We start from the raw sequence: 22322 nt of genomic DNA, 5'->3' as shown, positions 1-22322 counted from the left end.
TGTTATTATTATTATTATAATAAAGGCAAAATCATTTGAGATATATAAATCAAAACTATACTCTTTTAATCAGGTGGTTGTAAATGGATTATTGGAAAAAGCAATTTTACATTTAGGGTATTATTTATATATAAAATAAATTAAAATCCAACAATGTTGTCCCCCCCAAAAGGGGGTGAGGCCTAACCTGACATAGGGCACTGGATCATTCTGGACCATATTTAGGAGCCACTGCATTTCCTCGTAACTTCGGTCAACTATAAGGATAAAAATACATCCTGTTAATCAAGATGGTCGATCTCACTCATCAGAAGAAATTAGAAAAACGTTCTTGGGGAAGAGGAAAGAAGCTTACAAATTTATTTATTGTTCTTACAAACTTTGAGAACAGGCGTTATTCTGATGATAGCCAGCAAATGACAGAGAAGCTGCATTTTTCCAACTTACTATAGTCGTGTTTACAACTATATTTTGAATGTTCAATATTTCTGCACAAATGTAGTCTAAAATGTAGTCTAAAATGTGGTTACGAAACAAATATGATGTTCCAGACTCATTTGTATAATTGGGTTCTCTTTATCTAGTTTTGGGATTTATGTGGAGAACAGATCATGTTCTAATCAGTGGTCCCCAACCTTTTTGGGCAGCAGGGACCGGTTCCATGGAGAAAATGTTTTTCCATGGACCGGAGGGAGCGAAGTTTTGTGTGCTGGCTGCATATTGTAGATGGGGCTTTGCTTGTTTGTGCGGCCCAGTTACTGGTATGCCACAGACTGGTACCAGTCCACAGATTGGGGGTTGAGGACCCCTGTTCTAGATCATATTTATGCAGAAAGACTGAAAATTCAAGCGTTCACAAATGTCTATGGAGATTCTCAATCATCCAGGTCATGGTTGTCCCAAAGGTGCTTTTTTCAAGAGGCAACTGGACTTTCTCGTTTTTTCTTTGAAGATGTTTCACTTCTCAACCAAGAAGCTTCTTCAGCTCTGTCTCGATTCTTCCCATTCCCCACCATCCAGTCAGAGCTGAAGAAGCTTCTTGGTTGAGAAGCGAAATGTCATCAAAGAAAAAACAAAGAAGTCCAGTTCCCTCTTGAAAAAAGCACCTTTGGGACAAGAGTATACAAACTTTTAAGCACCACTGTGTGCCATTGTTTGGCAGGCTGGGAAGAACTTCATCGATTTAGGAATATTGGCAGAAACATTTAAGTTACAGACAAGGCTATTGTTGTCACATCCATAAGAGCAGTGAAATCTATAAAATTGCAGGAAGAGGTTACTTTCTCTATAGGCTGCCTGATTAACATAGGGAATAGGATAAAAGAGATATCCTTCCCTGAACATAATGGGACTGTAGAGAGTCACAAAATTCCTGAAGGATTGATGGGCTGCCTCTGTGTTCTAAAATACGATACGTTGTCAAAAGATCATGAAAGAAAACTCCTTTTGTTAAAACACACACACACACACACACACACAAAAACACATTATCCAGCCCACCTTTTGTATAGTCAACAACCGCCTCCAAAGCTGCTATTCGGATATCTACAAAATGGCCATATTCTGCATAAGATTTAAAGACAGCAGGATCACTTGGAACATGGCCGTTCTTCTGCAGGATCCGAATTGCATTTAAACAGCTGTGAAGAAAAGGGGAGGGGGAGAAAACTGCTGTAAAATCCAAATTTATAGCCACTGGGAAAACAAAAAACGTATTTTGGCCTCATCAAAACAAACTGAAGAGTATCATAATTTCTGAACTATGGAAAATTCACTGTAGTTTACAATCTCCTCAGTTTACAATGGCATGCGGTACTGGAATTTTTGTCGCTAAGCAGCATGTTAATAAAGCACAACTGCATTGCTCAGCTTAGAGCGGTCGTGGTATTCAACCGGTTATATCCAGTTCGGGTGAACCGGTAGCGACAGCTACGGGAGGCTCCGCCCACCCACCCGGATATAATCAGTCCCATTTATCCATGTTTTTGAAGCTCTGAGTATGCGTGGAAGGCCCTGCGCATGTATACAGGTAGAAGAGGTGAGTGTGCGTGCTCACATTTGCGAACCGGTAGCAAAGGTAAGCGAATACCACCCCTGCTGGGGCTCATGGGTGTAAGGAAGCAAACAAGAGATGCAGAATGGATTGGGTGTGTACCAGAAATGGGTTGAGTGCATGTGAAGTGGTGGTATATGAAAGGCCAGTGTAGTACGAGCGCCAAGAGAATGGGGGAGAATGCACGGATGGGGGAGACTTATCCCTGCAACTTTCAATCTACCTTCCCCTTTGACTTTCTGGAGAAGCCAGCAGGAAAGGTTGCAAACAGTGATCAGATCATCAGGGAGGGTAAAACTGGTCATAAATGCAATCTGCCAATCACCCAGATCCCAATCACATGACCACGGGGGTGCTGGTATATAGCCAGAACTCCGAGGACCAATTATAACCAACATTCATTAAGCACTGTCATAACTTCAAAAAATTGCGGAATAGTCATAGATCGATGTCTATCTACAATTAATTCTTCAAGTTGCGTCTAGTATAATCTTATAGAAGTGTGATGTTAATAAAAAGACTTCTGAAACAGGCAGAATATTAAAGCAATTTAATATTTTCACTGTGTTATCCAATGCCGCATTTTTAGATTTAGATTTAGATTTTATTAGATTTTTATACCGCCCTTCTCCCGAAGGACTCAGGGCGGTTCACAGCCAAAATAAAACAATAAAATGTGCACCATAAAACAATATCATCTATATTATGAAAAACCTTGTAAGCAAATTATGGAAATAACCCTATATCAAGAATCTTAGCTCCTGTGGCTTCTAATTTTGCTCTTTTCTCTTTGTTTCCCCATGCATGAGATTCCCCTCCTGATCTAGGCTTGTCAAGACACTGTTCTCTGTCACAAATGGCCTGGACTGAAACATGTTTTACAACTGTACAGACCTCTACTTAAAACACCCTTAACTGACTATCACAAATTGTAATCTTTAGCTTCTATCACAGCTTACGTAGAAAATAATGTCAAAGAACTACAGTACAAATGTTTTTAATAATGCTTATTGGTTGTTTTTTTCAAGACAGGTTGTTTTTTTCTGGAAAAAAAAAATCCAGTCACCTATTAAATCTCTGCTTTGTCTCTTGTACATTTACTGATAAAAATCAGAATGTTGTTAAAAGCGCCTTGGTGCAAGATCTGAGTGACTGAATCAAGATGAACCACCCAGTTAAGGGGAGAAGGAAGAAGGGAATTCATCTAACTTTCTTTCAGATTTAGATTTTCAGAAAATCATTAATATTTCTGTATCATACCTGACTGTAATTGTGTGCCTGTAACTGGGTAGCAGTTTTTCCATGTTTAAGAATCGGGTGATTTCTTCAAGAATAAGGCGCACATCAGGATTTAGATTGTCCAAAGTACGGGCTTCATTGTTCACGCTGACTGCAGGAGTTACAGAGTTTGCTAGCGCATCAATCAGTTCCGCACGGTAATAGTTGTCTGAAAACTAAAGTCAAGAGAGTGAAATTTATTAAGATGCAGTGCAGAGCATTACAAAGAAAAGCATCCGCCGGATACATTCCGTTAAACTGGCTGCTCTAATCAAGGAAACGGACCATCAGCACAGATAAACCCCATTGTCCAAATTGGATTTATGCACAAAGAAACGGCTTTGCGGGGCTGAACCCAAAGAACTTTCTTATTTGTTTTATACCCCATATCCCTGCAATTGGCTGACGCTAAAAAGGCATGCAATAAAAAGTCGCAACAATTTTATGCCAACAATAAATTGCAATGGTAACACTACACAATAAAATGTAATATAGTAACACTAGATCACTTGAACTAGCAGTTACAAAGATAACGCAAACCCCAAAGCTTTACAAAAAGGAAAGGTATCAACTAAAGAATATAAAAAAGGAACCTTCCCCAAAAGAATATTCAATAGGTTTCACACATTGCTTACACAAGCATATGCCCACCAACTTTTCAAACTTCTCCAGAGAACTCTTTTACCGGGACAGTGCAGATCCTATTTAAATTGTGAACCAATCCCGAAGCTTCCCCACCCCTAAATAATTTCGCTAAAGATCTGGGCACCCGTCCTTATTTTTTCTGTCTTGTATTTGCAACTTATTGTTTCCTTATTATAATTCATACCTTTGGCAATGCTCTGCAACATACACAAATACCCAGGAACTTTCCTAAGAACTCCTTCCATTCTTTAAACAACCAAAACATTTCATTGCTTTCAATCTTGAATCCAGTCCCCAATTTTAATTCTTGACGTTATTTAAATGTCCTTGATTTTGGCCACCAAATGCCAAAGTCAAGGGTATTTTTAGCCATGGAACCCAGTGTGGAAGCTTCCTAATGTGTAAATCTAAGAATCAGGTGTTTTGGATCTCACTAGTTTTCTTTATCATTTACTTGTCCTGTCTTTGTGTCTAGACTTCGATTCCAGACTCAGAATCTAGGAAAAACTTTTGTGTTTGTCAGTTTTCTCCAATTGGGGTACATCCCAAGTGTGCAAACTTCAAATGCCAGTAATGGCTGGCTGGCTAAAGAAGTTTGTGAATTGTTGTAAACACCACTTGGAAGGTGCTGCAACTGAAAAGGACTGGGAGACCAATAAAGGAGAGTATTTACAGCTCAGGATTGAAATGAGAGGTTCTTGGTGCGCCCTGATTTCGGTTGTTTTCATTGCAGATGTTTGATTATCCATACTAGGTAACATCATCAGTGCTAGTCAATGCACTGCTAAGCTGTGCATGATCACCAAACACCTCTCAAGATTGGACGAGTCTCTCCATGCTAAGTGTCATTTCTTTAATCAGAATATTTTGCCCCAGGATTCCTAAGGCTTGCAATCTAACTGTCATTTGGACTGCTTAGCAGTTGCAGCCCTACCTAAAGCAGGAGGATCTCACATAGGTAACTCATAGTCTACTTGATTGGGGTAGTGGGATGTATAATGAAATCTACAAAGGGCCACCTTTAAAGAATACTCAGCAAGAGAACTGTTAAGTGGCACTAGGCACCACGAGCGCATTACCACTTGTGCTATGGGTCCTGCACTGGATGCCAATTCAAAGTGTTATTGGCCTTACTTCCTGATTGTTCGTTGTTACTTGGAAATTATAGGCCCATTTATGACCCTTTAAGCTCTGAACTTATTCCCACTCCTAGAGGTTTCTACCGTCTCATTTTCTTGAACCACAACATTCCATCTACCCCATGCATCCCACACCTGTGCAAAAGATCCTGTGGTTCCTGCATTCAGTGTTAGGTGTATATAAAATCTGTGTGTATCTGTGCATATATTACACTGTAAACAACTATCTCTTCCAATCAAATTCTGCCTATCTTGTATTTCATCCTGAAAGGAGGTGAGGCGCATCCCCAACGTATACAAGATGAAGGGAATGAGGACCAAAAATGGACCTTCTTGATGGTAGCCTCCACATTATGAAGCAACTTTACCCTTTTGCCTCCCCCACTAATTCTACTAGACTATTGTAAGACAGTTAAGATAAGCTTGGTCACTAATGGAAGTTATGAACTGCCTTTCTGTCGTGATCTATTTTTGTGACTTTGCATTTTATTTACTGCATTTTTATTTGTTGATGCCTGGAAGTAGTTTTGATACACAGTGAATAAGAGTTATATCCATTTTTCCACACATAAATAGGTCATGGTCCCTTATATGTTCCATAAAAATAAACAATCATCTGTTTTGTACTTTTCCTGTAACATAAAATCAATAGTCATGAGGTAAAAAAAGTCTGTTAATTTAAACAACTTCCTACCTTGTTTTTTCTGTTGTCATTGTACTTGATCAGGTCTAAAATGAACATTAAAACTTCTTTAGGACACAGATTGTGAACATCTCTTAGCAAGGCCATTGCAACTGGCATTGTCTGTGGGGAAAAAACCAAGTAAGTGCTTCAGTTCAAATTTTAGTTAAATCATAAGATTGTAAAACTTCATTCTGCCTTCCACATGGTATTCTCTATTCAATTTCACTCCCCAATAGTAAGATTAGTGTCATACAAAATCCCCGAATAAAATTACTCCTGTGGCTCATAGTCACCATTTTGAAGAAGAAGAGGTGTGAGACTACATTGAAAAATTGATTTGTGGGATCAGAGCAGATTCTTCCACTTGAGTACACTAGTTACCAAAAGTGGCCGGGCAGATGGATTGCTATCTCCTGATAAACAAAATATTTTTAGAAACAGAAGTTTTGTATACCTTTATGGCTTTTTTCTGGTATTTGTTCAATTGTACAGTGGCTATCGCTAAATGAAATGTATTAAGTAAATTGTACATGGTACAAATATAGCAATATATTCCATCCCTACTTCCCAGTTGATTAATAGCAGGAAATGATAAAGACCACTAACCATGCAATTAAACTGCTGTGAGACTATACCGAATTAGCCAAGCAGAAGAAGATTGGCTATAAACCACAGACAAGTTGTCCAAATATATCTAATTAAATTTACTTCTGTTTATCTTTGGGCAGACAATTTAATAAATCAATAATTATCATTTTTCCGAAGGATATTTTGCTTTTCATTGCAAAGAAATGCTACCTCTTATGATAACAAATGTATCAAATAACAGTAACTGCTTTTGTTCATATTATTCAAATCTACTCTTGAACCAAACTCTACAGTGGAAAGCTGCTGTATTTAGAAAATCAAGAAAGACGATAAATTGGTGTGTTTTTTTTTACCTTTTGCAGAAAGTAGCTCTGAAAGTTCATGAAGTTATTGGTTTTCACAATATTTGGACAACTTTTACAACAGAACATTCGAGTGAAGAGAGACTTCATGGCTGGTGGTCCTGTCCATGTACTCACCATGAAATTTGCAATCTGTATAATTAAGAGAGAGAAAATAAGAAGCCACATTACTAACAACGTTGCAAAGCTTGGTCTATTGCTACCTCTGAGTGCCAACTTCTCTTTTCATCATATTTTATTTCCAGCTTGTGGGAAAAAGAAAAAAAAGGAGGAGGTTTCTGTAAATGAATATTCCTTATTGTTTAAGGAATGTTTATTGCTTTCAATTAGCATTTTTCATATCTTCCCACTCTCACATTTGCCTGCTAAACAATTCATATGTATCTGACATGGAATCTGACATGAATGTGAGGGGCAGGGAAGAGGGAGAGGTTGTGCTGTAAACTTAAGCGCTGATGTCCCAATGGTGCTTTTTCAAGAGGCAAGTGGATTTTCTGGTTTTTCTTTGAAGACGTTTCGTTTCTCATCCCAGAAGCTTCTTCAGCTCTGACTCCCCGCCATCCAGTCACAGTTGAAGAAGCTTCCTGGATGAGAAGCGAAACATCGTCAAAGAAAAACCAGAAAGTCCAGTTGCCTCTTGAAAAAGCACTGTTGGGACAACCATGACCTGGATGACTGAGAACCTCCATAGAAGTAAAGCACTGATGCACGCAAAAGTTTTTGCATTTTGCAATCACCAAGAATGTAGTAGTATCACAGATGCTTCTTTCAAAAGGCAACTGGTCTGTTTTTTTTCCCTTGAGGAGGAAAAAGAAGACGTTTCGCTTCTCATCCAAGGAGCTTCATTGGTTTTGGCAGGATGGTGGGGGGCTATGGAGGGATTAGTTCTGACAAGATTAGGGGAGGGGGGGATTGACAGAGCTAATCCCTCCATAGCCCCCTCCATCCTTCTAGAAACAATGAAGTTTCTTGGATGAGAAGCGAAATGTCTTCTTCTTCCTCAAGGACAAATACAGTCCAGTTGCCTTTTGAAAAAGCACCTTTCAGGCAACTATGAACTGGATGACTGAGAATCTGCACAGACAAGAATGAAGCAGCTCAAAATTTATCTCAAATGACATGGTGTGATCCAGCAATATATATATATCTATATATATTTTTTTCTGAGATTTTCGCGGGTGTTTGTATGTAGGTCTTTGGTTATTTTAAAGGAAGAAGCTGTTTAAAAGGAAGAAACAGCTGCAATCACACATTGCTCCCAGAAACACGAAGCTGAAGCCTGAAGATGACGAATGAGACTTCGTCGAAACGTCGCCAAGACACTTCCAATTTTACGTGGGAGAAAACCCGAATAACCAAAGACCTACATACAAACACCCATGAAAATCTCAGAAAAAAATATATATAGATATATAGATATATAGTGACTGTTCAAAGTTATAATGGCACTGAAAAAAGTTATTTATGACCGTTTTTCACATTTAACGACCGCTGCAGAATCCCATAGTCACATGGTCAAAATCTTGACAACTGGCATGCATTTATGATGATTGCAGTGTCCCGGGGTCATGTGATCAGCTTTTGCGATCTTCTCCACAAGCAAAGTTAATGGGGAAGCCAGATTCACTTAACAAGCATGTTATTAAATTAACAACTGCAGTGATTCAATTAACAACTATGGCAAGGTGGGCTCCACTGTGGTCATAAGGCGAGGACTGCCTGTAATGTAAATACATTATAACCCCAGTCAATACTTTAGTCAAGGGGAGAGTTTCCACCTGTGGATCATGTGTCACTGATCATTTCCCACCATCAACATCTGGATATAATTATTTTCCTCCCATCTGTGTTACAGTAATGCCCTCCCCACTTTACAAAAGCCACATATTCAATCTTGAATATGAAAAGAACATGAAAAGAAGCTAGTCCTGGAAGATGCATCAGCATTACTGATTTCCTCAACGTATCCTGCCAATAACCTCAATGAAAATTTCAACCATGCCTCTGCCACCCGCAGAGTACAAGATCACCCACGGAGAAAGACAATGTGGAATTCAGAATCCTTCCAGTTCCAGCTGGAAACAGACATGGCAGTAAAGCATACTGAACAGCTGGTCTATTTGCCCCAAATTCTGAACTAGGACAACTATTTTAAGGGCTAGTAAACGACTGAACCCTACTCTATTTGTGAATACAGTACCGATCGCAAAAGGATGCTTTTCTTGAAGCAAAACCTCACCCAAAAAAGTAGCAAAATAGTCCTCTTTTACCTAATGACTAGAAGGAGATTACAGCCAGGCAGTTGTGTTAAAGTACCTTCCTCCAGTTGGTCAGTCGGCAGGAAAGTATGCCAGGATAAACGGTTGACTGCTATTGTACCCTAGTAGTACCTCAGACAGTGATGCTGCCCTTTGTGTTTTAATGCCAGTCAAAAGATGGATAGATGGGTGGATTCCCTCTGGCTTTGCTTCTTTTCCAATTAAAGATCCCTCACCATCGGCAAAATTTACCTCAGATAGTCCTCAACTTACAAGAGTTCCCTTAGTGACCTAATGCTCAAACTAACAACGGCACCAGGGGTGGGTTTCACTTACCTTTACCACTGGTTTGCCGTGCGCGCGCATGCTTGCTTCACGTGCCCTGTCCGTGCATGCGCCCGCCCTTCCACACATGCACTTTGCTCGCTCGCACACCTTCCATGCATGTGCCCGGCCTCGAAAACATGCCTAAATAGCACGACTTGGAGCCGGGGCGGGCCCACCTGTGAACTCTGCTACCGGTTTGGGCGAACCGGTCCGAAATAGCTGAATACTACCTCTGAACGGCACTGAAAAAAGTGACTTATGACCATTTTTCACACTTATGACCGTTGCAGCACCCCTATGGACACATGAGTCACATTCGGATGCTTAACAACTGACTCGCATTTATGACCGTTGCGGTGTCCCATGGGCATGTGATCTCCTTTTGCAGCCTTTCGACAAGCAAAGTCAACAGGGAAGACTGATTCTCTAAACAACCGTGTTATTAATTAAACAACTGCAGTGATTCACTTAACAAATGTGGCAAGAAAAGTTGTAAAATGGGGCAAAACCTACTTAACCAATTTCTCACTTAGCAACATAAATTTCTGGCTCAATTGTGGTGGTTAGCTGAGGACTACTTGTACTGAATTATCTCTTTTAGCTATCTGGTGAAGCTTTAGGCTAATGCTTCTAAGACTATACTAATCCCATGTCTCTATATATGAAGGAGGAGTATAGGGCAAAGTGAAAGCAATTAGTGAGCTCCATTTTGGCTGACAATACAAGGCTATGGCAGTCCAGCTATGGGTGCTGTGATCAGTAGCCCATGGAGCAGGCAAGAATGATACCCAAAAATGTCTCCAGGGAGGAGAGACAAAAATGTGAAGAAGGCAGCCAGAAGATTTTGGCCGCCATCTTGATTTTGTTTTATTCCTGTGAATATCCATGATAGCACTGCTTCTCAAAGAAAAAATAAAAATAATGGAGTCCAACATTTCTGTTGCTAAGTGAAACAGTTGTTAAGTGACTGTTGCCCCATTTCTTCCCACAGTTGTTACGTTAGTAACACGGTTGTTAAGTGAATCTAGCTTCCCCATTGACTTTGCTTGTCATAAAAGGGGATCACATGACCCCGGGACACTGCAACATGCCAGTTTCCAAGCGCAAACATTTTGATCATGTGACCATGAAGATGCTGCAACGGTCATAAGTGTGAAAATGGTTACACACTAACCATTTTAAGTGCCACTGTAACTTCACACGGTCACTAAACCAATGGTTGTTAAGTCTAGGACTACTTGTAGAATCAACCTTAAGAGGAACCTTTGATGGTTCCCAAAAAGTTAATGCCAAAGGAACTTGTTATCAGAGGCTTTGTATGAATGAGGTACAGAATATTACAGAAACATGATATTACACAATTAAATAAAAATACAGGAGACCATAGAATGTGCTTGGGTACTTCATAGTCACCTTTGCTCCAATTTCAGTTAACTGGGGGGGGGGCACCCTATTTGTATTCAAGCCATAATGTGGGTACTTTTTAAACTAAGTATTTTTAAATTTTTTTAAAAAAAGCTTTAAAAATGAAGACCAGCTGATATCTTGCAAAATGATGCAGGAGAATATACACATTTTCTCTAATTCTCTATCTCACAAGAGCTGGACATTTCTTTTATTTTGACAGTGTGATGATGCCATCTAGTGGTATTTTTTTTATTTTTATTTTGTCACAACACATCATAAACAGAAAAACACATATGTAAGCAAAAGTATGCAACAACTATATTAATTTGATACAATGAAAGGGAACAATAGGACAGGAATGGTAGGCACTTTTTGTGCTCTTATGCACGCCCCTTATAGTCCTCTATAGGTCAATAGTAGATAGTTTTAGGTTGAAGTTTTTGGGATTTTGAGTAGAGACTATAGAGTCAGGTAGTGAGTTCCAAGCGTTAACAACTCTGTTACAGAAGTTTTCTGCAATCAAGGTTGAAACGGTTGACATTAAGTTTGAATCTATTGTTTGCTCTTGTATTTAATCTATTGTTTGCTCTTGTATTTGACTACAACAGTACTCGGGGACCTTACATAAAACCCTTACCTATGTATGTGGTTTTCAAAAAGCAATGACAGATGGATAAAAACTTTTTTCCTGCAACTGCATCATACCTCACCTTTAGCAGTTTGCTCAGACTTAAAAGAACCTGCGTTAGCATCTGAGGGAACCAGGTGGCCACTTCTTACCTTTGCAAGACAGAAGCAAGCCATTATCCTCACTCGATAGAAGCACTGCTCTTGTTCGAGAATATCAGTCAGCGCAAGCCGGGATGCTGGGGTGGGGAACTTCTGAAGAGCCAAAATAGATTCCTCTTGCGCGACCACGTCTCTCTCGTAACGCAATTGGTATTGCCACATGAAGTCCGCCTGTTCAAATTCTACCTTCCTCAAAACAGACATATCTGGGTCTATTCTTATCCATAGTAAAGGGGAATCGGCACTGGAAGAAGAGGATAAAAACTTAGGTCAGGGCAGCAAACTAATTGAATAACATCATTTTTGGACTGCAGCCAAGAAATTAAAAGCCACTTACTCCTGGGGAGGAAAGCTATGGCAAAGTTAGACAGCATACTGAAAAGCAGAGACATCACCCTGCCAACAAAAGCACGTACAGTCAAGACTATGGTGTTCCCAGTTGCAATGTATGGCTGTGAAAGTTGGACCATAAGGAAGGCTGAGCGCCAAAGAATTGAGGCCTTTGAACTCTGGTGCTGGAGAAGACTCCTGCGAGTCCCTTGGACTGCAAGGTGATCAAACCGGTCAGTACTAGAGGAGATCAACCCTGACTGCTCTTTAGAAGGCCAGATCCTGAAGATGAAACTGAAATACTTTGGCCACCTAATGAGAAGGAAGGACTCACTGGAGAAGAGCCTAATGCTGGGAACGATTGAGGGCAAAAGAAGAAGCGGACGACAGAGAATGAGGTGGCTGGATGGAGTCACCGAAGCAGTCGGGGTGAAATTAAATGGACTCCAGAGGATGGTAGAGGACAGGAAGGCCTGGAGGAATGCTGTCCATGGGGTCGTGATGGGTCGGACATGACTTTGCAACTAACAACAATTTTTTTCCTCTCGATTGTGGCATCTCTGATATTTTCAGCATGAAAACTGGTAGCCCCATTCAGGATAGTGAGTTCTGTGCTTAATACATCTTTACCTGGAACACAATTTTTAGTGTAAAGAACACTGCAACTTTACAATCGATATACTTGAAAATAATCTCAAGCAAATGTAGCAGAAAAATTCTATATTGTCTCATTCCAGTTCCTACTGATTGCTTGGTATATTATATGGCATCAAATTTTTACTCTCTGGAGAGTAACAAAGAAACCACTCACTCTGCTAGCAAAATATAAACTAAGTCACAACTTCATATAAAAATTTTAGGGCTGTCATAATTCAAGTATACAATATTAGGATTTGGCAACGGAAGAACCGCTCATGACTTACACATTTTTCCTCCTCTCTCTGAGGTTTTCTTCTTTATATTCTGGTTTTCTAGTACCTACTGATTGTCATGACATTGAAAACTAACAAGGTACAATTTGAGTCTTTAACTTTTAAATCATGCTTTACAAATCCACTTAAAATGCTGTTTAGAAGTTTAAGCTAGCCAGTTCTAAGGTCATACAAAATATAGTTAATAAAAACTAAGATCATGCACAACACTAAACTGTGATTTTAAAAATATCACTGAGCAATTTCTTTCCCTCTCTGCCAACCCATACTTTTAGGGTATTAATTTTATAGAATAGGAAAGGGTATAAATTTAATATATTTCACATGGCTGCATCAACCTCTTTATACTCCAAATAAGAAAAAATGCAGTAATTGGCCTGTTCCTTGCCTCTTAGGTTGTTATATGAGGATGTTTGGGGAGGTAATTATTTCATGCCACATAACAAAATTCAACAGAGTTCCTAGACATTTTGAAAACCTCAATTTCTACTATGTAAGCACTGTTATAAAACAGTTCCTGGCCCTCCAAACCAGGGTGGATAAAAATCATTGATTTAAAAAAAAATCAATTTTTTAATTTAAATTGGATTTTCTTGATGTTTAACAAATTTATTTTAATAAAATGCTTTTGGAGTAAAAAAATCTATCTAAAGATAGTTTTCTATTTAAGATACATTAATAATTTAGTTTATTCAGCATGAAATGGAGCTTAGTTATGTAGCATGAGGCTGTATCAGTGGTGAAATCTAATTTTTTTCACTATCGGTTCTTTGGGTGTGACTTGGTGGGTGTGGTGTGGCTTGGTGGGCGTGACAGGGGAAGGATATTGCAAAATCTCCATTCCCACCCCACTCTGGGGCCATCCAGAGGTGGTATTTGCCGGTTCTCCGAACTACTCAAAATTTCCGCTACCGGTTCTCCAAACTACTCAAAATTTTTGCTACCAGTTCTCCAGAACCTGTCAGAACTTGATTTCACTCCTGGACTGTATATCCTGCAATATTTACATTTTTAATAAATTCATTCAATGAATCCAAGCTCTGCAAGCTGAGATAACATGCACTGCATTGATGCATTCACACAGTTTCACAGTAACCATGAGATAAATCATAAAACAAAGTTCAGGAATATTCCTTTATCCTATTGTTTTGCCTACAATGTACCTATGTACCTACAAACTGTATGATTGTTTGAAGAGAAATGCATCAGTACCACCAGGCTCTAAGTGTGAGGAGCAAGGACAAGCAGTAAAAATGAAAAATGAAATCTTCTAAGCAGCTTATAAATATAATATTAAAGAGCATTTCAGATCCATCATGTTAGCCAGCATCCGCTCACCTGCTGCCTGTTACATCCCTCACCTTGTTGGGTCACTACCAAATCACCAGCCATCTCATTAACGTGAATGGGACGGTTGGTGAGTCAGCAGCAGGTCAGAGGAGGAGCCGCTGTGTGGCAGAGATGACAGTTCATTTAAAAAAAAATCATGATTTAAATCGAGTTGATTTAAATCAAGCCTTTTTACTAGTGGTTTAAATCATGATTTAAATCGACTTGATCTGAATCGAATCCACCCTGCTCCAAACTACAGAGTATTCCAAAAGTGCCTGTTACACTGAACACTCCTTCAATCCAGAGGTGTCAGAATGCACAATCGTAGAAAGGAAAAGCCCCTGCACAAGTTATTAGCACTTCCTCTCTTTGATATTTGGATCAATACTCTATTTGAAAATGCTGCATGGAGAAGATTTTCAATACTCTGTATTTTCATACTCTGTGCCTTTCATAAGTTTACTTACTCCATGGCAGAAAGATCCATGTCCACTTCCTCTCCGTTCATCAATGGGATTTTTTTCTTCTTGTTGCTGCATAAAAACCAACAAGAGATTTATACTCAAATTTTTGTCTTTTTCTTTTGTTTAAAAAAGAAAAGGCATGGCTACACAAAGGAAAGAACAGCTTATGATTAGGTTGTCAATGTCAGGCCTGGAAACCATATTAGACTTTAGGGTTCCAGACGCTGCCACATTTTTCCCCTGAAAGGGGGGGGGGTTGAGGGGTATGGTAACATTCTTCAAGCGGCCAAGGTCGGATGGTGTTCACATCTGCAGGAAGAGTGGCAAGAAGATATTCGAATGAACTGGGAGAACGTGGGACCATGTGACCATCAAAGGGGTCAGGGGGGTGGGACTCTTGGGGTTTGTATAACTGGGAAAAGAATCCGGAAATTCAGTTTTGGAATTTCACTCATCGTGTGCCAGTTTCCTCATGCTAGTAAAGAACTCTGGAAAACAATGGCTTCTGAGTTTTTTTTATGCAGAAGAGGTTTTTCTGGAACCTTGACAGTCAACCGAACTGGGCATTCTGACATATTTTTGCTGATTCTTATTTCTCTGGCAATTGTTTATTTTTTTCCCCTCTCGCCTACTTCCTTGTACAGTTGCCATTTTTTTTTTTTGCAATAGCTGCATATAGTTCATACTGACTGGATATCCAGAATATTGTTTTATAAGTTTTTGGTCTCCGAAAGGGAGACCGAAGTGCATATTAGTGACCAACACCTTCTTACAACTAAGATTCTTTGACTTGTGGACTTCAACTCCCAGAGTTCCTCAGCCAGCTCCCAGAGGAACTCTGGGAGTTGAAGTCCACAAGTTTTAAAGTTGCCAAGGTTGGAGACCCCTGTGTTAGAGTGGCTGAGTGGAGTGTATTTATCGTGCTGAAACAATGTCAGAAGACCCAAATCAAACCGTAGACGTCAATGCTGTGTTAACCACTTTTTGCAAAACATTACTGTTTGTATCCCTTCCGTGAAGACTAGTTTTTCATATTGCCATGAGGATAACTGGACAATGCAGCATCGCCACGGTTTTGAGACCTTTGACAAAACATGTCTAATAATAACAAAATCATTAAAAAACAAATGTATGGCAGTCACTTCCGACAGGCGTTTTATAAGGAAATTCCATAGGTGGTAAAAGCCCTACCGTCTGCTCTTTGAATGACAAGGTATATCATGTTTGAGGCTGTTTTCTTCTATTTGAAGTGTGTGGTTGAAAGATCCATCAAGCTCCTGCACTGTCACTTTAAGTGGACCCTAGAAAAAGATGCCTCATTATTAAGTACCAAGCAGTCATAATGATCTATGACAGCCCGAGCTTCATTTCCACTGATACCCTCCTCACTTTCAGAGAGGAGGCTGAAAAAACTGACTCGGTCATTGTCACTTACGCGTGCTTTAAAGATAAGCATAGGTTTGAACTTGAACATGTTTACTGCACAATACTGAATCCCGTATTTAATATATTTAGCCTGTCAGCTATTTCTTGCTGAACAAAACTTTATTATTTTACATAAAGGTAAAGGTTCCCTTCACACCTATGTGCTAGTCATTCCTGACTCTAGGGGGTGGTGCTCATCTCCATTTCAAAGCCAAAGAGCCAGCGCTGTCCAAAGATGTTTCTGTGGTCATGTGGCTGGCATGACTAAACGCCAAAGGCACATGGAACACTGTTACCTTCCCACCAAAGGTGGTCCCTATTTTTTCTACTTGCATTTTTTATGTGCTTTCAAACAGCTAGGTTGGCAGAAGCTCACCCTGTTAGGCGGCACTAGGGATTCAAACCTCTGAACTGCCGACCTTTCGGTCGACAAGCTCAGCATCTTAGCCACTAAGCCACCGCGTCCCTTATTATTTTATTTTACATATTAAAAAGCAGGCTTTTAGCTCATATATTTACATTCAAAACATACATGAAATGGCCAGAAGTTAAATGAATTCAATATTTATGCCTACGTTTTATTTCAGTATTGAGCAAAGTTTAGCTGAACTGAAAGAATTATATTTCAAATTTTATTTACAGCCAAAAGGTCCAAAAGCAAATTACAAATAAACCTAAACTTGGCGTTAGATAAAACATCTTAACAAGTAAAATCCAAATGAGGAAAAGTATGTAAAAAATTTACTTGCAGATAAAAATTCTAAAACTGCAGTGCCCAGATTTTTAACTATGGCTATAAAAATGGGATTTTTAGTAACAAATCAATGAGTTGCGGTTTTATTTATTAACTATTTTAGTCGTAAAAACGTTTTATCTAATACCAACTTTAGAGTATATTTGTAACTTGCTTTTGGGCCCCTAAGCCATAAATTAAATTGGAAGCATTATATAAAACCTGGATAAAATCCAATGTAACACATGCAGCATTCTTCTCATGCAAAGAAACATTCAATTGTCTTTTTTCTTTCTGGTTCCCTAAACCAAGGGTCCCCAACCCCAACCCCAGGGCCGCAGACTGCCAGTGGTCTGCCGCCTGCCAGGAACTAGGCCGTGCGAGTGAAGCCCCAACCGTGCGTGCGTAAGATCCAGGCAGCACACAAAATCATGCTTCCCCATCTGTGGAAAAACCACCTGGGGCTGGAATGATTAGGGACCGCTTTACTAAGCGATATGTCCTCAGCTTACACCCATTCATTCAGCAATTGACGCTGAATGGTGGCGCTGTAAAAAATGGACACACAACTAGTCCTCAAAGTTCTGGTCATCGCAGCAAACCACGGACAACTGATTACCATTTGTAACCTTCCCTGCCAGCTTTCCACAAGCAAAATTAATGGGGAAGCTGGCAGGAAAGGTCTCATGTCACTTTGGTTAAGTCACTCTTGTTTTTTTCCTCACTACTAGCACTCCCCACTGGGCCTCCCAAGTCTTCACCCCCCCCCCCCGGCTCCCCACACTCTCTTCATGGCATCCCTGCACTCCTTACTTGGAATTCCCATCTTTTCCTTCTTTAACAACCCACTTATCCAGAGTTTATGGCAGCCACTGGGACTGCCGGGACTGTCATCTTTACGTGATCCAAGTCACACGGCATCACATTTTATGGCCACATTATTTAGTCCCAATTGCTATCATAAGCCAAGGACTACCTGTATCCTTGACTCTGGAGCATATCTGGAGTGATGCTATAGAGAGGAAAGTGAAAATATTTCACAGGTGGACAGGAAAAAAAAGGATATAGGCTTAGAACTTAATAAATGAAAACGATACTCAACTTTCATTAGCAAGAGACGAAAGAAGCATTTAAATTAAGTGGGGGCATGATTCTGCAGAGAGGATTCAGGATAATAAAATAGCTACTTAATTTAATAGAAGTTAACTTAATACAAAAGGAACTACAATGCAATATTTAACTATTTTGACAGATTTTAAAGGGAAAAAACGAAAAAAAGTAAACTTACCACATATTTCTGCGTCCCAGGAGAGGTATAGTCTTGCTTTATTTCTAATTCGAGTACATTTCGTTTTCGATTAAATGCAAAACTGCCATAAAATTTAACCACACTGCTTTGATCTCTGCAAAAACTCAATAGGAAAAAAACACCTGGTCCCTTATATATTTTTCAAGCTTATAGACTTAACTGCAAATGCACAAGTTTTGCTTATTTAGGGATTGATAGGACTGGTCTTCCCCAATTAATATGTCAATAATAATAGCAACAGCACTATATACCGCTTCACAGTGCTTTACAGCCCTCTCTAAGTTGTATACCGAATCAGCATATTGCCCCAACAATCTGGCTCCTCATTTTACCAACCTTGGAAGGATGAAAGACTGAATCAACCTTGAGCTGGCAAGATTTGAACTGCTGAACTGCTGACAGTTGGCAGTCAGCAGAATTAGCCTGCAATACTGGGCACCAAGATCACTGCAGATGGGGACTGCAAACAAGAAATTAAAAAACGCTTGCTCCTGGGGAGGAAAGCTATGGCAAATCTAGACAGCATTCTAAAAAGCAGAGACATCACCCTGCCAACAAAAGTGCGTGTAGTCAAGGCTATGGTTTTCCCAGTTGCAATGTATGGCTGTGAAAGTTGAACCATAAGGAAAGCTGAGCGCCAAAGAATTGAGGCCTTTGAACTCTGGTGCTGGAGAAGACTCCTGCAAGTCCCTTGGACTGCAAGGTGATCAAACCGGTCAGTACTAGAGGAGATCAACTCTGACTGCTCTTTAGGCCAGATCCTGAAGATGAAACTGAAATACTTTGGCCACCTAATGAGAAGGAAGGACTCACTGGAGAAGAGCCTAATGCTGGGAACGATTGAGGGCAAAAGAAGAAGGGGACGACAGAGAATGAGGTGGCTGGATGGAGTCACTGCAGTAGGCGTGAGCTTAAATGGACTCCAGAGGATGGTAGAAGACAGGAAGGCCTGAGGAATGTTGTCCATGGGGTTGCGATGGGTCAGACATGACTTTGCAACTAACAACAACTGCATTCTAACAACTGCGTCACCACAGCTCTTAATAATCCCAAATGATTAAAAGCCACTTTGCATGCACACATCTTCTCATTTTAAATGCCTAGTTCTATGAAATCTGAATCTGAACAGTGCAAATGTAGGTTAATAAAGGAAAGTTAGTTACATGTACAGGTAGTCCTTGGTGAAAGCAGCAATTAGGACCAGAATGTCTGCTGCTAAGCCATGGTAGGATACTATGTGACCATAGATGCTTAATGACAGTGATCCCAGCACTTCCAGTTGGCATTTTTTTTTTTAAAAAAATCATACTATCATTAGTGATGTCATGTGGTTACCATTTGTTGATTCCCTCCCAGCTTCCTAATTGATTTGGCTTGTGCGAATCTGGCAGAACAGGTTGCAAATCACAATCACATGACTACATGATACTGTGATGTCATCACTACAAGCGCCCAGATTGATCCACATGACCATGGGGACACCGTGGCGGCTATAATGTCAAGTGCCTGTCATAAATCGCCTCATTCAGCTGCGTTGTAACTCAAACTATCGTTGAACGAATGGTTGTTAGTTGAAGACTACCTGAACCTGTGAGTAGTTGCTAAGAAAAGGAGTCAATAAACAAGTAACGAGTAAATGGACTAAGATTGACAGAAATTCCGCATTTTAATTATCAAAGACGCTACTTTAGCAAAAACTATCTGTGGTAGCAAGAATGTTGTTGCATTTAATTTTGTGAACGTCATTGTACTCACTAGGTAAAATCTCTAAAGTAAGATATTAGAACCACCAAATAGATTTGCAAGTTTCAAGATCTGTACCAATCATTCCATGCAATTAACTTACATAGCGATTTAAATTACTAGTATGCATTGCCACAAGTGCTTTGGTGTTATGGAGAACACCAAAAAGTAAACATTAAACTGAAATGAAGATTTACAAGAATCCTTGGGTAATATTGTCTTGATATTACAGTGCCTCTGTTTTTCAGAGATGTAATATGCCTTCCAGAGTTCTGCCAGTACAAAACATTTAACCACAAAATAAAACCACCACCAAAATGGGATTGGTCCTTGCAAAAAGAGATAAACAGTTTGAACAACATTACCAAAGATAGTTTTTCATATCTTAGGCTATTTGTTTAGATTGCCCTAAGAACAGTTGTTTTTCACCTTCGTGTAAGTAAGCCAAAGCACAATAGAAAAGGATACACCCATTGCTTAATTAAAGGCTGAATGTCTTTGCCAGACACATTGGAAATGGATTTCAAAAACCCAGATGTAGACACCAGCATTTGACTCCACATATGAGATTGGAACTTCTGGGAAGAAGCGGTGCTAGCTAGACTCAACAATTTGTTGAAAACCTAGGATGAAATCAAGTCAAGATTCAGAATATCGGTCAGTTTCATATATCTAAACAGATTTTAACCTTGAGAAATGCAAGTGACAATAATATAACTGTGCATCTTTTAAAAAAGGGATATTCAAGTGTTTGGAAACTGAAGATCACATTTGACTCTTCAACATAAAACCAGACCAAAAACATCTGATTTAATTTAATTTAATTTAACTAATTAATAATAATTAGCGGGAACGGTTTTCCTATATTTAATGATTTCTGCCTTCTATTCGTTTCTGCGTTCTGTCATTTAAAAAATAAACATCTGCAGTAAACTTTGATTCTTTTCCTTTGCATTGTTTCCTTTGTATTAGTACTGTTTCTAAACATTCTGTGAAGAACAAAGTGAAACAGAGAGCATCAGAAACACCAAGTTTCAGTATTTTATGAAAACAAAGTTGCTTTGCTTTTTGAACTAAGCATATCGTGTGTGAATTCAGCTATGGTAAATTATATTTTATGGTTTAATGTTGTGAAAAATATAGCCAGTAAGCCTATTGAACTCAGGAGTTCAATTAAGCCCTTGCTCAAGACACAAATGAAATCAAAGCTTCAAACCACATCTGTTGCGTACAATCTCATTATGCCTGCAACTACTTCTTGACATAAAGATGATTCTGAAGACAGATTAATGCCAAAATGCATCCTGTTTACAAATCAAACATAAATAGTGTCATGCGGAATCAGCCTAATGGGAATGTTCCAGCAGCAGCAAATTTCCTGTCTCTGACAACATGCAAGAGCTCTCCCTAATTGTTTATCACAATTTTCCATATTTAGATTAATGCAGTCTATATTCCAGAATTCCTTTTAGTACATCACTGTTTATACATTCGGCGTCCAATATAAAATAAGAAAAAAAACACATGCTTCTAAAAGTCTTCAATTTATTTTAAAACCATTTCCATGGGAAAATAGAATAGACTCAGTTGTTTATATCAACAAGGAGTGCAATGGTTTTGTAAGAGAAAATCTGATTCCAGGCTTTGCTATTGTAGACCGAAAGGGAAAATCTGGATGTGTGTACAAAACAATTCAAACTGCAAGCAACTGATTGAAGGGGCAGCCATGTTAAAAAAAAAAAGTGCCCATGGTATCTAGATTTAGAGAAAGATGCCAAGGCAACAGAAAGCAGTTGCTGGGCTAATGACCTGACCATTTCATCTGTAAGAAATAGAACAACTATTCAAACAAATATCAATATGGCAAGTATTTTTGAGGATTTAAGTTTTCTCCTGAGCAAACATAGCAACAGCAATAGCACTTAGACTTATATACCACTTCACAGTGCTTTACAGCCCTGTCTAAGCAGTTTACAGAATCAGCATATGGCCCCCAACAATCTGGGTCCTCATTTTACCCACCTCGGAAGGATGGAAGGCTGAGTCAACCTTGAGCCTGGTGAGATTTGAACTGCCAAATTGCAGGCAGCTGGCAGGCAGCAGAAGTAGCCTGCAGTACGGCATTCTAGCCACTGCGCCACCACGGCTTATAACATTATAAAATGTTATAAGCCGTGGTGGCTTATAACATTAAGAAAATGTTGGATAACCATCTGACTGAGATGGTGTAGGGTTTCCTGCCTGGGCAGGGGGTTGGACTAGAAGGCCTCCAAGGTCCCTTCCAACTCTGTTGTTATGTTATGTTAAAATGACAAAGCTTGTTCTCCCACAATCAGTTCCCAAAGAGAGATTAACCATTCTTCTTAGTCAGTTATATTAACCAATTTCAAACCCTGGTTATGGGTCTTACTTAAGCAAAGAATCTCAATGTTTTCTCGACAGATAGTTAATGTGTCGTAATCTCTCAGCATTAATGGGGAGTATAAATTTGTGTAGAATGGAATTTCTTTGTAATTTTATAAA

The 22322-nt window shown here is 39.4% G+C and overlaps 1 protein-coding gene across 4 annotated transcripts in view; it reads right to left on the bottom strand.

Moving 5' to 3' along the window:
• TAF2 (TATA-box binding protein associated factor 2) overlaps positions 1 to 22322 on the bottom strand; it is a 65799-nt gene that overhangs the window by 27651 nt on the left and 15826 nt on the right. For all 4 annotated transcript variants that reach the window (XM_058179206.1, XM_058179207.1, XM_058179208.1 and 1 more), the window contains 10 exons: positions 20268 to 20422; positions 18036 to 18150; positions 15781 to 15890; positions 14593 to 14658; positions 11523 to 11775; positions 6742 to 6882; positions 5810 to 5920; positions 3314 to 3507; positions 1501 to 1640; positions 188 to 257 (listed from right to left, as the gene is read on the bottom strand). In XM_058179206.1, coding sequence (XP_058035189.1) covers positions 188 to 257; positions 1501 to 1640; positions 3314 to 3507; positions 5810 to 5920; positions 6742 to 6882; positions 11523 to 11775; positions 14593 to 14658; positions 15781 to 15890; positions 18036 to 18150; positions 20268 to 20422 — 1355 coding nt within the window. The remainder of the gene's footprint in view (positions 1 to 187; positions 258 to 1500; positions 1641 to 3313; positions 3508 to 5809; positions 5921 to 6741; positions 6883 to 11522; positions 11776 to 14592; positions 14659 to 15780; positions 15891 to 18035; positions 18151 to 20267; positions 20423 to 22322) is intronic.

Source organism: Ahaetulla prasina, chromosome 3, assembly GCF_028640845.1.
Source record: "Ahaetulla prasina isolate Xishuangbanna chromosome 3, ASM2864084v1, whole genome shotgun sequence".
Classification (NCBI taxonomy): domain Eukaryota; kingdom Metazoa; phylum Chordata; class Lepidosauria; order Squamata; family Colubridae; genus Ahaetulla; species Ahaetulla prasina.
The sequence above is the reverse complement of the archived record's forward strand: the minus strand, read 5'-3'. Positions and strand labels throughout refer to the sequence as shown.